The sequence below is a fragment of the Microtus ochrogaster genome, chromosome 10, assembly GCF_000317375.1.
Source record: "Microtus ochrogaster isolate Prairie Vole_2 chromosome 10, MicOch1.0, whole genome shotgun sequence".
NCBI classification, from domain to species: Eukaryota; Metazoa; Chordata; class Mammalia; order Rodentia; family Cricetidae; genus Microtus; species Microtus ochrogaster.
This window is the reverse complement of record NC_022016.1, coordinates 51,465,063-51,477,380: the sequence shown is the minus strand read 5'-3', so window position 1 is coordinate 51,477,380 and position 12,318 is coordinate 51,465,063. Positions and strand designations below refer to the sequence as shown.

The 12,318-nt window shown below is 48.0% G+C and overlaps 2 protein-coding genes across 3 annotated transcripts in view; one reads left to right on the top strand and one right to left on the bottom strand.

Annotated features, from left to right (window-relative positions):
- Positions 1–6,824, bottom strand: part of Wdtc1 (WD and tetratricopeptide repeats 1) — a 47,128-nt gene extending 40,304 nt beyond the window's left edge. Inside the window, exon 1 of one of the 2 annotated variants that reach the window (XM_013348443.2) lies at positions 6,426–6,824. The gene's annotated coding sequence lies outside the window, so the exon portion shown is untranslated. The remainder of the gene's footprint in view (positions 1–6,425) is intronic. The other variant, XM_005353103.3, reaches the window with a different exon arrangement.
- Slc9a1 (solute carrier family 9 member A1) overlaps positions 5,794–12,318 on the top strand; it is a 93,619-nt gene continuing 87,094 nt past the window's right edge. The window contains exons 1-3 of the mRNA XM_013348308.2: positions 5,794–5,797; positions 6,229–6,579; positions 6,719–7,036. Coding sequence (XP_013203762.1) covers positions 5,794–5,797; positions 6,229–6,579; positions 6,719–7,036 — 673 coding nt within the window. The remainder of the gene's footprint in view (positions 5,798–6,228; positions 6,580–6,718; positions 7,037–12,318) is intronic.

The window sequence follows — 12,318 nt, the reverse complement described above, 5'->3', positions numbered from 1 at the left end:
AAAAAAAAAAAAAAAAAGCGGGAACCAGGGAAGTTGTCAGCACCCATGCACCACGGTGTGGACTGAGGAAGCTTGCTCAACAGGCTGGCTCCCATTCTGAGAGATTCCCTAAAGCAGTTTTATTCTGCTTGAAAACAGAATATGGGGTAGTAAATAAAAGTAGACGTTTACCAGGTTCTGGTCCTAACAGAACCTGTAGTTCTGTGCCCAAGAGTCACTGGGTAACTTCCTGGCCAAGGTCCTAGTCTGCTCCCTGCCCCCACTGCAAGAAAACGGGGCTAATCCCTCCCTTGATGGCTACAGGGAAGATTAAGGGTCATTATTCTTGGCATCCGGCTCTGGCACAGTTCCAGCACTTGTGAGTGTGTTTATCCTAAAAGAGGGTATTTAATATAAGAACGTTACAGTGACCCTTGACCCTCACTTTTAAGAATGTCTGGAAATTTTCTATTCTTCCCCTCCTTCCTTAGCAGTCCCAGAGCCTGGTCACCTGGTCAGGACCTCCTTCAAGTGCTCTACCACCCAGCTACATGCCCAGCCCGGTTTCAGGGTTTTATTTTGAAAACATTAGGTTGCTCAGACTGGTTTTGCACTCACTCTAGAGCCCAAGCAGGCGTTAAATTTTCTTTCGATCCTCCCAGACCAGCCTTTCACGCAGCAGGGACGGGAGGCTCGTACCACCAGGCTGGGCTGACGACGTTCTGGAAACCAGGCCTCTCACCCTTTGACCTGTTGGTTGCATCCTTCCCTTACTCGGGTTTCAAGGTTTCAGGGCTTGCTCACTATGCCATGAAGCTGAGTCTGAAGCTATTACTAAGAGTACAAAGAATTAGCCCAGGGCTTTCAGGGTTCCTCCACACAGGCCTGACCACCCCGAGGAAGCCAATAGAGTGGTACCCTTTAATGCACAAGCCTGGCTCCTGAGGAAAACCAGGGAGGTCCAGGGAAAAGGACCCCATCCACACTTTCACATCTCCCCATTAGCTCCTCAGAGGCTGGGACATGCATCTGTAGCTCAGAGAGGACCTCTGAGGCAAACGTGGGTTCCAACAACAGCCCCTCACTCCTGGCTGTGCCACCTCTGGGATATTTCCTGACCCTGTGGAGCCCGTTTCTTCAGGCAGGAATGATGATCCTGTCTACCTTTCCCAGGAGGGGCTCTGAAAGGACGGAGTGAGGTATTTGAGAAGTGACTCGCAAGTGTCCAGTAAAGCAGAAAATCAATACACATCAGCTTTTCACAGAGCAAAATGAAAGCCATAGGATGGTTCCATGGGAAAATAGCTTAAAAATACCAAAAGACTGCTTAGTCCAATTACTTAAGTTTGAATCCTCTAGAATACCCGAGTGACAAGCCGGGCATGGTGGCTCTTGCCTTTAATCCCAGGTTAGGGAAGTAGAGGCAGGTGGCTCTCTGAGCACTTGGAAGCTAAATAAAAAGATGAGTCGTGGCTGGTCAGGGTTACAGGGTCAAAGTCACCTTTGAGCTCAGCTCAAAAGACCGAAACAAAAGTGGCAAAGTTCTTTTTTTTTGTTTTTTTTGTTTTTTTTGGTTTTTTTTTTTTGGTTTTTCGAGACCGGGTTTCTCTGTGGCTTTGGAGCCTGTCCTGGAACTAGCTCTTGTAGACCAGGCTGGTCTCAAAAAGTGGCAAAGTTCTTGCTTTTACAGCAGCACACTTGGGTTTTAGAAAGCTGAGTTTTCTACTGAGCATAAAATGCATGCCTGTACTTCCAGGACCAAGGTGGCAGAGGCTTCCCCATGGGTTTAAGGCCAGCCTGGTCCACCTAGACAGGCCAGCTGTCTCAGAGGGGGGTGGGTAGAGGCCTAGAACCATGGCTTACTTGGCACAGTGTTTGTCTATTCTGAATTAAGTCATGGGTTTGATGCTTGGCACCAAATAGAATCAACTGTGATGACACATGCCTATAATACCAGCATTCCTAAGATAGAGAGGTAGGAGGATCAGAAGTTCAAGGCCAGCCTGGGATACAGGAGACTCCATTCCGTCTGTCCTCCATCCCTACCCTCCTGGCAAAAAAAAAAAAAAAAGGACAAATTGAAGCCAAGTCTCAGAGTGTGTCTACCTTGTAGAATGCTGAGAAAGTCCCTCTCCCATAGTCTCAGCCCTACTCTTTAGCTCTTCCTCCTAGACCAGTTACAGAGGAGGCCCAGTGCCATAGAGCACTCCAGGCTTTCCTCTAACTAGCTGCGTGAATTTAAACTTTCTTTCTCTGTTTTCTATTTTGTTTTTCGACTCAGGGTTTCCTTTCCCTGTGCAGCCCTGACTGTACTGAAACTAGCTCTGTAGACCAGGTTGGCCTCAAACTCAGAGATCCACCTGCCTCTGCCTTGAGTGCTGGGATCAAAGGTGTTCACCACCACTCGGGTTAACCAAGTCTCTTAAATCTCCAAATCTGTGCCTTCATGTGCATAATAAGGCAAAAATAGATGGGCAGTGGTGGCACACGCCTTTAATCCCAGCACTTGGGAGGCATAGACGGAGGATCTCTGTTGAGTTCAAGGCCAGCCTGGTCTATAAAGTGAGTTCCAGGACAGTCTCCAAAGTTGCAAGGAAAAACCCTGTCTGGTAAAAACAAAAGAAAACAAAGAAAAAAAGAGTCTGTCCTGAGCCTCAGAAGACTTGGAACTTAAAAGTGTTTTCAGTTTTATTCTTTTAATGTGCATATGTGTGAGTGTGAGCATCATGTGGACGTCAGAGATCTGGGGACTGAGCTCAAGGTAGTCAGGCTTGCCAGACAAGCACTGCAAGAGCTTGGGCCTTCTGAACCATGCTGAGATGTGAAGACTTCTTTAAGATGAACTAAATGAATTTTGCATTACAAAGGCCATGAGTTTGTGCATGTGTAAGAAATAGCCCCCGCAGCCTCCTTTGTTGACTGCTTCCTCCCCAGCTGGTGGCACTATTTTGGGAGGTGGAAGAAACTTAAGTGGGTGGGGCATAACCGAAGGAAAGAGGTCAGTGGAAGCCTGCAGTAGGCATGTTACCCTTTACCTGGCATCCTCCTTCTGCTCCGTTTTCTGTTTGCCATGAGGTAAAAACCTCGTCACTTACTCCTGACACCATGGAGCCCGCCAGTCATGACTGAACACCCAGAAACCAAAACCCAAAATAAGGCTTTTCTGTTTAAAGGGGGAAAATGCCACTTGTGACAATTCCAAAACTGGCCAAATATTGTGAACCTTGCCATCATGGTCAGAATATTATATATGCTCTCTTCCCTTCAGTGACCACCAGGGAGGGAATCCCAGGAAGAAAAAGGCTATTGTTGAATTATTCTGCCAAAGTAACCCCAAAGTAGTACTCCCTCTATAAGATGTGCATAAGGTAAGGACTCCCAGAATGAAAAGAGAGAAGGATACGAACCTACATTCGGTTTAATCCAAATCGTGACAGAAAGGGTTGTCTTTAGTGCGCCAGTGAAAGACAACTTGCTGGGCCTGATGAAGCAGGCCTATAACTCCAGTATTGCTTAGAAGCTGAGGCTGAAACAGCACAGGTTCGAGACCTGCATGGACTAGTAAACCCAGAGGGGGCAACTGACCAAGAACCGATCTCGAGATTTTCTGAAGGGCCAGCAATGAGGCTCAGAGAGCAGAAGTGCTTGCTGTGCAAGTCTGACAAGCCGAGTTTAATCCCAGGAACCCACAGTAGAGAATTGATCACTATGCTTCATGCACTGACGGGACATTCAAGCAGTGGTGTGTACCTTCATGCATGTGTGTAGCACACACAACTCTCTCTGAGTGATAATGAATTTTCTTAAGAAGTGAAACACAGAAAATTGGTGATACAGCTGTGTAGTACAGAGGGTGTGCCTAGCATGCTCATGGCCCTGGGTTTAACCCCCAGTGCCAAAACTACACCGAAACCTCAGACTAGGAAAGAGGCAACCAAAGACTACACCCATGTTCATGCTTAAAATCTATATTAAAAACATTCTTTAATAGACTAAACGGAGAGAAACCCAACCATTTATGCCAGATATAATGGCTCATACTTGCAATCCCAGCACTCAGGAGCCGGAGGTAGGAGGATCTACCTTGAGCAGGTATATCTGGGCTAAACAGCAAGAGCCTGTCTCAGAAAAGAGAAAATGAAATACAGCTTAACAATGAAGAAATCAACTGTTAAGCCTCAGATTCAGTCCAGCTCGGTACTCTCTGGCTCAATGATTAAAAGCACTGACTGCTCTTGCAGAGGACTGGGGTTCAATTCCCAGCACTCACATGGCAGCTCACAACTGTCTGTAGCTCTACTTCCAGGAGATCCATCACCCTCTTCTGGACTCCATGGGCACCACACACATGCAGTGCGCATATTTTCATACAGGCTAATGACTCAAACATATAAAGAAAAAAATAAATCTCAAAAAAAAAAAAAAAACCACATGGGTACGCCCGGGAGTGCACGCCTTTAATCCCAGCACTCAGGAGGCAGAGGCAGGTGGATCTCTGTCAGTTTGAGGCCAGCCTGGTCTATAAGAGCTACAGGTTCCAAAGCTGCAAAACCCTGTCTCAAAAAAACAAACAAAAAAAAACCCCACAACAGCAAAAATTATACTCAACAGCAAAAATTCAATTTTTTTTTTTTTTTTTTTTTTTTGGTTTTTCGAGACAGGGTTTCTCTGTGGCTTTGGAGCCTGTCCTGGAACTAGCTCTGTAGACCAGGCTGGTCTCGAACTCACAGAGATCCGCCTGCCTCTGCCTCCCGAGTGCTGGGATTAAAGGCGTGCGCCACCATCGCCCGGCAAAAAATTCAATTCTTAATAAGATAAAAGACCTACAAGAAAAAAATAAGCCAGAACTCAAACCAGAAATAGTCCAAAGGGTTCATTCATTCACTGCATGAGTACAGACTGACCACTCAGAAAGCACACCTGTGTCCCGCGTAGGGCTAATATAAATAATATCCTTACCTCAGAAGATACCCCGGAATCATTTTCTTCTCAAAACTGTTACAGGCTTTGTTCATTTATTTATACTCGGGTTTAGTTTGTTTGTTTGTTTTTTTGGAGACTGAGTCTCAATATGTATCCCCTGGTTGGCCTCAAACTCCCAGAGATCTGGCAGGCTTTGTTTAGAAAGATGGTGGTGGCACAAGCCTTGAATCCCAGCACCTGGGAGGCAGAGGCAATCTCTGCAAATTCGAAAACAGCCAGGGCTATTACACAGAGAAACCCTGTCTCAAAGATCCAAGAAAAAAGAAAGGAAGGAAGGATAGAAAAGAAACACTTGGGCCAAGTGTAGTGAGATAATGACAATATTTGAGAAGTGGAGGCAGGAGGATAAAGAGTTTAAAGCTGGCTAGCATGAGCTACATGATGATCTTGAGGCCTGCCTGGGCTCCATCAGACCTTGTTTTAAAAGGCAGACACAAAAAGAGCACTTACCTGACACTTTATCCCAATCCCCCACCCCATCCTTGGACGGAACGAAAAGCTACTGCCACTGTCACCAGGCTTCTAAACTCAAACTTGAGAACAAAACTTTCAAGTTGCTCCACCAATACATTACAGCTCAAGAGATTTCAGAAAACCAGAGACCTTCGGAAGAAATACATTCAGCTGCTAAGACAAGTCGTAACCCCTCATACCTGTTTTCTAGAAGTCGTGATTATGCACCTGCCGAGAAGGGCAAACCAGAAGTCACCGAGTGACTCCAACCACCAGATTGGGGGAGGGCGGGGAGAGGAGGTGAGCTTCACTAAAGCTTTTCAGAGAGGGGTTCTGCTGATACGCAGTTTCTGTCTCTACACTTATTTACCCTTAGAGATGGGTACTAACAGCCCACTCCCAAACAGAGACCTTTTGTACTGGGCGCTACAGTCGATGATGCAAACACCTTGGCAAAGTTCAGTTTGGTGCCAGGATGAGCCATTGAAGGCATCTGCGTCTGCCAGAAGCCTGAACGAACGAACACACACACACACACACACACACGAGGGAGAGGGGGAAGGAGGGAGAGGAAAGGGGCAAGAGGGAAACAGAGAGGAGAGGTAGAGACAGAGATACGGAAAGAGCAGGTCAGGTCATTGACCTCTTGAAACTTCCACCTGCCTCTTTCTTCCTGAGTGTGACCAGCGCCAGATCAGATGTCAAAAACTCAGCAAAAATAAATAAATAAAAGTCCCGTGATAGGACGACTTCCACGTCTGCCCCGGTGGAGCCTCCGGGACCCCTACCGCCTGCTCCCTACCTCCCACCCAGCTCTCTGCAAGCCTACCACCCCCAGCCCACTCTGCCGAGGCCTGCCCCCTTCTCGGGACACCCCGAAGTCCCGAGACGGTCAGGCTCAGGCCCCCGGCACGGGAGCCGGCCCAGAGCAAGCGGCCCGTGTGCTGAGGCTGCTGAGCCCGTCCCCGACTCGGCGCCTGCGGCGGGGATGGGGCGAGGGCGATCCGTACCTGTCAGGTCTCTTTCCGGGACCAGCAGCGGCGCAACTTCAGGAGCCCATGACGGTCCGGGGGCCCGGCCCCTCTCCCGGGAGCAGGGGCGCGGATCCCGGGAAGGGGGCTGGGGACCCGGGCTGCTCTAGCCTCGTCCCATGCTCCTCGCCTGGCGCCTGGCCGGGGCAGGACAGCGCCTCCGCCCGCCCCTGCGCACCGCCTCACACCCGCGCTCACACACACTCACACTCCCTCGCGCGCTCTCACACACGCACTCCCCTCCCTCCTCCTCCTCTGTTTATCTCCTCCAGCTGTCTGGGGACCCAAGAGAAGCCCCGCACTGCGCCTGCGCCACGCAGTCTCCGCGCCCGCCCCGCGCCTCGCGGTCCGCGGCTACGCTACGGCGATGGCGCCCGGCAGTTTCCAGAATAGTGAGCGCGGGCCCCAATCCTCCCCGCCCCCCACCCCCCATCGCGCGCCCGGTCAACGTCTGCTGCCGGTGGCGCCTACTAACCTGCTAGCGGGGAAGCCCCCGCTCCGCCGGGGCCAATCGGCGGCATCGCTCGCGGGAACGGCAGCCAGTGGGCCGGCGGAAAAGCCGGACTCAGCCCTGGAGTATCATGGGAGTCGTAGTTTTTCGCCATCGCGGAGCTCCTGCGGCGTGAGCTTGCCCCGCCCGGTTACCATTAGTTACCTGGACGCACCTCCCATCCCATTGCAGGATAAAATGCTGTCTTGCACACCTTTCCTGGAACCCAATACCACATGCTTGCCCTAAGTCCAGCACAGCTCCCTCTAGGAGCTCGTCAAAACTGCCTCTGCTCTTGTAAATTAGTAGACGCCTTAGGCTAAGACCCAGAGTCCTCCCAGAGCCTCAGCCTGAAATTCCTTCACCCCTCGAGGATGCCTCATTCCATGCTGGAATTTTTCGGAGCGGGAAGGAAGAGGTTAAGAGAATCGTTCCTACATTGGGTGCCTGGAGTAGTCAGCCACATGCTCTCGGAATTCAGGATTGATGGCAGACTAGGTTCAACTAATATGAGTCGAGTCACTGCTTTTCTGACTTTCGAGCCTTGTGGAGTCCCAGGTCAAAGTGGAAACACCCTCCTCTCTAAGGAAGTTCCCAAGGTGACAAGGGAGGCACTGAGGATAATTTAGAGAGACCAGGAGCTCCAATTCAAAAACATTTTCATTACCCTCTGAGAAGAGGAAATGTCACTTGTGGTACATAGTATGCCAACGTCCAATAAATAACACTTTTATTTTCACTGTATTGAGTAAGGTCCCTTTGATAGGTATAATTGTTGCTACGTTTTACAAAAGAGGAAAGAAGTATAAAAAGGTTAAAAGTTTCTAGCCCAGGGTCACATAGCTGATAAGAAAACAAGGGTTGAAAGCACGCAGAGCTAGATACAAACATTTAGCGCTTAGAGTGTTGGTTCCATTTTCATCATTCAGTGAGTGTCTTTTTTGCCCATTTCTGTTCAAATCACATGTGTAAATAAATCCAAACTGATTTCTTTCCATTTGAAGAATCAGTTCAGCCTTCAGGGCCTTTCTCCTAAAGAGGTTGTGTGGCATTTCCTCTTGACCTTTCCCACATGGATGGATAGACAGACAGACAGGCAGACAGACAGACAGACACCCAATTGGGTGTGGTGGCACAAGTCTTTAAATCCCAGTACTTGGGTAGTAAGTAGAGCAATCAAATCTGAACTATTCAGTTCCAGCTCAACTGGGGCTACAAAATGCGACCTTCTCACAAACCAAAACCAAAACCAAACCACAGACGTGGAGACTGAAGGCCTTGACATCATCTACCTACAGCTCTCTAGCTTTAGGCTACAGCCTTGGTTGGGGGTGACTGGGTCAATAAAGCAACAGAGTAGCTAATATTTATCCTACATTTCCCACGGGAGATAAGTGTTTCCAGTGGATTAAACAACACTCCCACAATTATGCAGTTAACAAGCCGCAGAGTTTAGCATTAAAACCGAGGTAATTCTAATCCATTAATAATCCCCATTATTTTAGTAGGGGATTGTTCAGGTGACAAGGTCACAGAAACGAGAAGGAAAAGGGGTGGACTGTGTTTCTGTGACAGTATGCATTGGTCGTCAGGATGAATGATGGCAAGGTGTGGATGACTGAAGATGATCACAGTGAGTACTGCTGATTTTTCTGGCTGGAACACACTGACGCCCTCACGCTTGGTCACAGGCTGTCTCCATGTGTCGTTCACATATATGTATTTATATGTATACACATGTACTTCACACACTAATTTTAGACTTACATTAGAAAGGATACTTATCTCTTAAATCTGTGCTCCCTAGTACTTTGTCAACTTCATACAAGCCAGAGTCCCTGGGGAAAGGGAACCTCAACTGAAAGAAATACTCCCAGCAGCCTGGCCTGCTGTGAAAGGGCCCAGTCCATGGTGGGTAGTGCCACCCATGGGCAGGAGGTCCTGAGTGGTTCAGGAATGCAGGCCGAGCAAGCCAGGAGAGACAAGCCAGTAAGCGGCGCTCACTCCTCTAGTCTCTGCTTCCGTTCCTGCCCTGACTTCCCTTCGTTATGTTCTGTGAGGGGATGGAGACATGTACAATTTCCTCCCCAAATTGCTTTTGGCCATGGCGTTTTAGCACAACAATAGACACCTAACTAAATCACTCATTTACATAGAAAAACACAGAGAAGGTGAACAGCCAGGTAGGACGCAGCTGAACGGCAAAGCACTTGCCCGACGTGCAAGACCTGAGCTTTGATCATCACAGAGAAAAGGACTCAGCTCAGAATGAGACACACTAGCCAGAGTGTATTCAGATTAGCTAGCTAACAAAGGAGCCTTCCAAGTCAGCAGAGCTGGGCGAGTGTTGGGAGCCCTTGAGCCTCCCATCACTGGAAGTATTCAAGTCCAGAATGTAGTAGCTATGTCTCCAAGACAGCCTAGACCCAATTATTGTACTAAGGAGCTGTCTCAAGGATCAAGTCCAATAATCTCTGACTTGGTCTTTTGGAACAAAGAACATTCAAATACAGTTTATGGTACAGCTGCTTTTTTCTTCCCCCCACAAAGCTCAAAGGATGCCTCAGCTGATGGCTGCCTCTGCATCCATAGTCACCGTGTCATTTTTGTCTGATACTCCTGGGCAAAGCAACAGGAGTCAACCTGAACTTGAGTCGCATATTTACAACCCAGCAAATTCTCGTTCTTTTTTCCTTTCTCTTCTTTCTCACCCTCCTCCCACCCTGAGACACTCACTATAGCCTTGAACTCCCAGATGGCAGGTTCCTGCCTCTGCCTCCAGACCACCGAGATAAAAGGAGTGCACCACCACATCCAGCAACATTCTAACACCACAGAACTGTTACACATGGCCACGAGGAGATACAGACAGGCGAGGATGCTACTTCCAGCTCCATTATAATACCAAAAAGAAACCACAAGAACCCAGCTATCAACTTGCTGGAGACAGTTCTTCCCTTCCAACCTTGTGGGCCCTGAGGATCAAACTCAGGTTGTCAGGGTTGGTGACAAGCACCGTGACTCTGAGTTATCTTACCATCTATCAAAATTTTTTAATTAAACGAGAGAGAAAAATTTTGACCTCGGCACAGGACCCACCTAAAATTAAAATTCTATAACTTGAGGCTGATATGTTACTCAGAGATCTGGCACTTGCCTAACTCGTACCAGATCTTGGGTTCAAGCCTCAGTACTACATAAAAACAAAAACAAGCCCGGCACGGTGGCGCACGCCTGTAATCCCAGCTACTCGGGAGGCTGAGACAGGAGGATCGCTTGAGTCCAGGAGTTCTGGGCTGTAGTGCGCTAAGCCGATCGGGTGTCCGCACTAAGTTCGGCATCAATATGGTGACCTCCCGGGAGCGGGGGACCACCAGGTTGCCTAAGGAAGGGTGAACCGGCCCAGGTCGGAAACGGAGCAGGTCAAAACTCCCGTGCTGATCAGTAGTGGGATCGCGCCTGTGAATAGCCACTGCACTCCAGCCTGGGCAACATAGCGAGACCCCGTCTCTAAAAAAAAATAAATAACAAGAAGAAATGTATATATATATATATATATATATATATATACATATATATATGTATGTGTGTGTGTGTGTGTGTACCCTGTACCACAATAACTACTAGTGTTAGCCAGTGGTGGCTCACACCTTTAATCCCAGCATTTGGTGGCAAAAGCAGGAGAATCTCCCTCTAAGTTCCAGGCCCAGCCTGGTCTCCAGAATGAGTTCAGGGACAGCACGGGCTACACAGAGAAACTCTGCCTCAAAAAACAAAACAAAAAAACCCAAAACTTCTAGTTACAAAACCTTTTAAGAGGAAATCAAGCTCAACATTAGTAAAGGTTTGAGACCCTTTCTGCTAGCCCCTCATTTGACCCTGAAAACTGTGGCCTAGTATAGTTAAGTGAGTCACTTCAAGTCTTGTTGTCGGGGGACCCAAATCTGAACTGCAGACTATAGGTGTGGGGGAGAATCACACCTGCTCACTGGGCCTGCGCTGAAATCCTTCTCCATCATCTTACTGATCTGTGCTCCTTCTTCTTGATAACCTTAGTTATGTGAAAAGAATTCACCAACCTTGTTCCCTAGACTTGAGTCTTTTTGGGGGGGGGATGGGGATGAGAGAGAAACACGGTCTTTCCAAGTAAACGAGGCTGGTCCAGAACTCACGACATAGTGCAGGTTACCCTCAAACTTGTGAGATCCTCCTACGGCAGTCATCATGCCTGGATAATTATTTTGTCTTTTTGTCTTTTTGGACAGGGTCTCATGCAACCCAGTCTGGTCTTGATTTCTGGCTCCTTGTGTCAGGATCTCCCAAGTGCTGGGATGCAAAAACTATTTCTCTTTATGTGTGTATGTATATGTACACACGTGTGTACACACATGGAGGTCAGAGGTCAACCCCAGGTGCTGTTCTTCAGTGCTCTCCATCACTTGGGAGGTAAATGATAAAGAATCAGACAGAAGCTTCGGGTCGTGTTTACCTGCATAGTGTATTCAAGGTCAGTCTGATACATGAGACCCTGTCTCAGAAAGGAACTCAGGTTGAGAGCTGGAAAACCTTATGCATTTAATCTTTCACCCCATAATGGCACCCAGGACACCTAGAATGAGGCTAGAAGCACCTTAAACACTACTCAGTGCTGTCTGATACAAGCCCCTCCATCCTGTTCTTCACTTTTGCTGTTCAGTATAATAGTTATTGCCCACAACTATCTGCAGAGCTATGGGAATATAACTGAGGATTGAATTTTTTATTTTTGGTTTTTCAAGACAGAGTTTCTCTGTAGCTCTGGCTGTCCTGGAACTCACTCTGTAGACCAGGCTGGCCTTGAACTCAGAGGTTCACCTGCCTCTGCCTCTTGAGTGCTGAGACTGAGAACTGAATTTTAAATTTCAATTAGCTTTAAATGATTTAAATTAGGATACTTGGGGCTAGTGTCAACCTTCTTAACAACCCAAGTATATATAGTCCAGTCAGCCTTTATTCTATTCTGTGAACATAAGACCAAGGCTCTGAAAGATGCCAGTGACTTCGGTAAACTTGCACCAAGCATGAATAGGAAGGGATTTGTAGATGACGTTTAGTGGACACTGATGGATGGATAATGGACACAGGAAAATGAGAACAATCTACATCTTTAGGACTGGTCCAATCACAAAAGTGGGTGGTATGGATAACTTCTCTGGACCTCACATCTCCTCTCTAAAACAAGGAGTTTTAAGCCAGGTATGGTGGCACATGTTGGCAATCCTATGACTTAGGAGGCCGAGGAAGAACGTCTTTAATCCCAGCACTCGGGAGGCAGAGGCAGGCGGATCTCTGTGAGTTCGAGACCAGCCTGGTCTACAGAGCTAGTTCCAGGACAGGCTCCAA